At 35.0% G+C, this 4,195-nt stretch overlaps 1 protein-coding gene across 1 annotated transcript; it reads left to right on the top strand.

Moving 5' to 3' along the window:
- The first annotated feature begins 236 nt into the window (after positions 1-236).
- LOC128222838 (protein quiver-like) lies at positions 237-3,022 on the top strand. Its single transcript, XM_052931975.1, has 3 exons — positions 237-352; positions 1,442-1,579; positions 2,722-3,022. Exons 1-3 carry the CDS (start codon positions 295-297, stop codon positions 2,910-2,912), a joined length of 387 nt encoding a protein of 128 aa, XP_052787935.1. The 5' UTR covers positions 237-294; the 3' UTR covers positions 2,913-3,022.
- The last annotated feature ends 1,173 nt before the right edge of the window (positions 3,023-4,195 follow it).

Genomic DNA, 4,195 nt, shown 5'->3' with positions numbered 1-4,195 from the left:
CATGTTTTCCTGAGTCTGTCCTTTTGAACGTTTGTTTAATACTTCTCCATAATAGGACTAACCAAGAAAGATAAAATAGATTTTGCAATGTCAAGTAGTCTGCATGCATTGCAAAAGAAGCTGTCCAGTGATTTACGAGGTCTCATATCGCCTGAATAACAAACTACTTGAGAACCGGAATGTGCTCCAGATCAGTCACCTTGCTATAAAACTGACCCGGGACGCACACTGATAATCTAGAAAGACGACTTCACTGTACCAAGTTAAACAACTGAAATACAAATAGTTATAAAAATGAAGGTGGCAGTTACTTTCGTTGTTGTATCATGCTGTGTTCTTGGATTATTTTGTGGTATATAAATAACAAATATCTATTTTCTAATTTTCAAAATTACCACCAATTAAAGTATTTTGTTTAGTTTCATGCATTTGTTAATTATATAAAACTACTCACTAATATCGTTACTAATTATAATAATAACTTTTTGTTATACAGAAAAAATAAAGATGAATTAATATTATTATTATTACTATATCACATTATCAGGCGCTCCTCTGATTTTTCTATATATACATATAGAACAGACATACATATGGGATATGTCAAGAGTCATATATATATATATATATATATATATGTCATATGTCTGTCATAAGTAATTAACCTGACTAAGTATCAAACGTTTTATTTTAGACGTTTTTAAAGGAAATCAAAATGAATATCGATTTTTCAGCAAATGATTTCGATCAATATATATCCTGTCTGATATTTTCAAACAATGATTACATAACAAAGCATGAAAGAAACGTATAAATTAAAGAAATGCTACCAATCACGCAATCATTTATCCTACCTTATTTCTTAAATGTGTATTCTTAGACAAAGGTAGAAATATAGCAAAGTTGCATAACACGTGTGTCCTATGAATCAAAGTGATGAAAACGGGAAAATAAAGGTTCAGCATATGATAAATTGCTTCATAAATAACACTTCTTACAAAATAAAGGATATTGTGCTAAAATTGCAATAAAAGCATAACATGTTTATGAAATTTCATGTTCACAATTTACTTTTAAAATACCGTTTATTTTGTATCTTGAAATTAAAATATTGTTCTATATGTTGGCTTTAGCTTCTGTAACCCGATAAGGTCTGATTTCAATTGGTGCGGTTGTTGGATTATCCCGATGATAGTTGTTTCAATATCCCTTACGGGTTTTTTTCTGTCAGATCGGCATTTTCCTGCTTTTGACTAAAGTAACGTTCCATATTTAAGGCACCGCTGACGGTGTGCACGAAAATTCTTTGTAAACTCGTACATTATTTGATTGTTATTAGCTTGGAAATGTGTTTGCATTCGTTCGTGACTTGAATCATTGTGTTTGTGGACATCGATTGTCTCAAACTGCAACAGTTCACATGCTGTCCTCTCTCTTACAGGTCAGTCAGAGGCATTGAAGTGCTATGAGTGTACGACCACGGCAAGCATTGATTGCGGTGACCCGTTCAAGAATGCCACCATAGTGGACAATTGTAACGTATGTGCAAAAGGCAAGGGTCACTTGGGTTCTGTTAAAGGTACGACCCTTAAATAAAAATACATATTTTCCGAATGGCTTGTTTATTGTTTTAACCTTAGTTAAGGGTCCGACCAATTTTGTTCAGTTGTAGCCATTGACCTTTCTCAAGTGGAAACATTTGGCTGAAATATTTCCTGTAGTTTTAGTGTTAAACTTATTAAGCTTTTGAAATTATCGAATGCCTATATACCTTTTTAGCTTGTTCTTTTATTTATTTGTTTCAATCTTGTCAATAGTTTGTGGTTTGACCTTTGCCGCAAGGCTGTCAGCTTACTGACTTCTTACTATTTAACGGGTCGGGCGTACTGTGTGATAACACAATTCATTGAGGTTGAAACAATTGTAAGAGCTATATAGAGAACTAGGAAGCTCCCTTCTAAACTTCCCCTCACCGACTCCATACCTACCGTTCTCGTCTTGCGTTCCAATTGCAACCACTGATCGCTCTGTCTACATGTAGTTTGAGTCACTTGGAAATAAGGACAATTAAAGGTCTTCTTTGCTATACAAAATATATTTTGTATTATATTCTGTAGATTTTGAAAAGTGAGTTTGGCGGCTCTTGGGAGAAAGACATAACCGACATTACACTCAAGATGACCGCCTCACATACATTGCCAATTCAGCAAACATATTATATTCGAATATGAAAAACAAACAGACCAACCTCACATGCGCCCAGGCCGGCAATCGAATCCTGGTGGCCCAAGTAAGAAACGAGTACACTAACCACTGCGCTAACCGGGCAAGAATCTCTTTCGATATTTTCGAGATACACGTTTTAATCCTTAAATAAATAAATAATCCTTAGAACAATGCGAAATAACTAGAAAATTGCTTTACTAGGCATTACATGTATATTTCAATAACTAATACTAATGATTCTTATATATTCTGTAGAGGTTTTTTTCTGACACATCTGCTCAATTAACTTTGTCAATGTTATAATAAAAACATCATAGAATACATTTTATTCAACTTCATGATAAATAGCAAGGTAAAAGCAATTATCACTTTATGTAAACAAATAGAAGAGAAACTGGCCAGTAATATAGTTTTGAATTTGTTTTTCGATACCAACTGACAACGAGCTTGTAATATTCAGTAGGATATTTCTCTCAATTCGATTCTTAACTGCAGGCATATCCCGTGGTTGTTATGGCCCCGAAGATGGATTTTCCGAAGGATGCCGTTCCGAGAGTGATGAAAAAGACAGTGGTGAAATGTGCTATTGTAAAAGTGACCTTTGCAACGCCTCAACACGCGTAGCAATGGCAACCACTCTACTCGTTCTCCTTCCGGCACTTCTTCTAGGCTTCAAAACTGTATAATTGTTTGTAAAATATGATAAGTAGGGCGTAGCAATACTACATTTCCTAAGAGTAATTATACCCCCACAAACTAAGTTTGAGGGGTATATAGGAGTGAGCTTGTCGGTCGGTCGGTCTGTCTGTCGGTCGGTCGGTCTGTCGGTTTTCATGGTTTCCGGACGATAACTCATGAAAGGCTAGACAGATTTGAAAAAAATTGGTACATAGGTGTAACATCAGAAGATACAGGTCAAGTTCGATATTGGGGCTGGTGGGGCCAAGGTCAAGGTCACTGTTACTAAAAATAGAAAAACGGTTTCCGGACGATAACTCATGAAAGGCTAATTTTTCTTGTCAGCAGTGTAACTTCTAAATTACTCAACAGATTTAAATAAAACAATACATGTATGATAAAAGAAGATGCAGTGTGCAGTAACCTTTGAGTTGTGGCCTCTTTTCAAAGTAATGGTTTGCCATTCCTTTGTCCAGGCGGCATTTGGGGGTATTCGTCACTCCTGTGACAGCTTGTATTCATTTTCCATCTACATATTGCCACATGTGTATCTGTGTTTAGAGTAAAAACTAGTAGCTGCTTTACTTTATAATATTATAATTTAGAATTAGTGCTGAAGTCTTAGATTTACTATTGTTTTTGTAAAATATTTTACAAATATATTAAATATACGTATGAGTGATGTCTTGATATTCTGTTTATACTATTATTTTAGAATTAGTCCGAAAGTTTTATGTTTTACTCCTGTTTGTATGATCGTATTCACAAATATATTAGATCAACGTATGAGCACGAATGATATCTTGATATTCTGACTAAAGTGAATGGAAATATGAACACTGTTACGCTCACTTTGGATTCGGTCATAGGAAGGGGTCGGAACAACACTATTAGTCGACATTAAAGATATAGAAGATTTGTTCATTGCAATGTACGATCATTTTTATTTCAGAAGTATCATAATACAAAATTGTTGTTTTTTTCACGTAAAGGGAAGCAATAAGTAAACATACCCCCCCCCCCTGCCGTCATCAATTCCGATGAATGTGTGTTGACGAACTGTAAAACATTTAAAAATTGAAAATTCAGGCATTCCGGACGATGGTTGACTTTATTACTTACCGAGCAAATATTGGACTATTTTCAATGCATAAGCAAAAATATATGTTTAAGGAAAGTGACGATCGAAATATGCACATGTACTTCGGGCGTTTCCATATTGATTTCATTTAAATACGGAGGTTAGAACCCGCAGAGAACATGGAGAATTTGCTTACCGGCCTGCACGCCC

This window comes from Mya arenaria, chromosome 17, assembly GCF_026914265.1.
Source record: "Mya arenaria isolate MELC-2E11 chromosome 17, ASM2691426v1".
NCBI classification, from domain to species: Eukaryota; Metazoa; Mollusca; class Bivalvia; order Myida; family Myidae; genus Mya; species Mya arenaria.
This window is presented reverse-complemented; position numbering and strand designations above follow the sequence as displayed.

Coding starts and splice junctions, on each gene's coding strand:
- LOC128222838 (XM_052931975.1), top strand. CDS start 295: ATGAAGGTGGCAGTTACTTTCGTTGTTGTATCATGCTGTGTTCTTGGA. Junction 353..1,441: donor TGTTCTTGGATTATTTTGTG/GTATATAAATAA, acceptor TCTCTCTTACAG/GTCAGTCAGAGGCATTGAAG. Junction 1,580..2,721: donor TCACTTGGGTTCTGTTAAAG/GTACGACCCTTA, acceptor TCTTAACTGCAG/GCATATCCCGTGGTTGTTAT.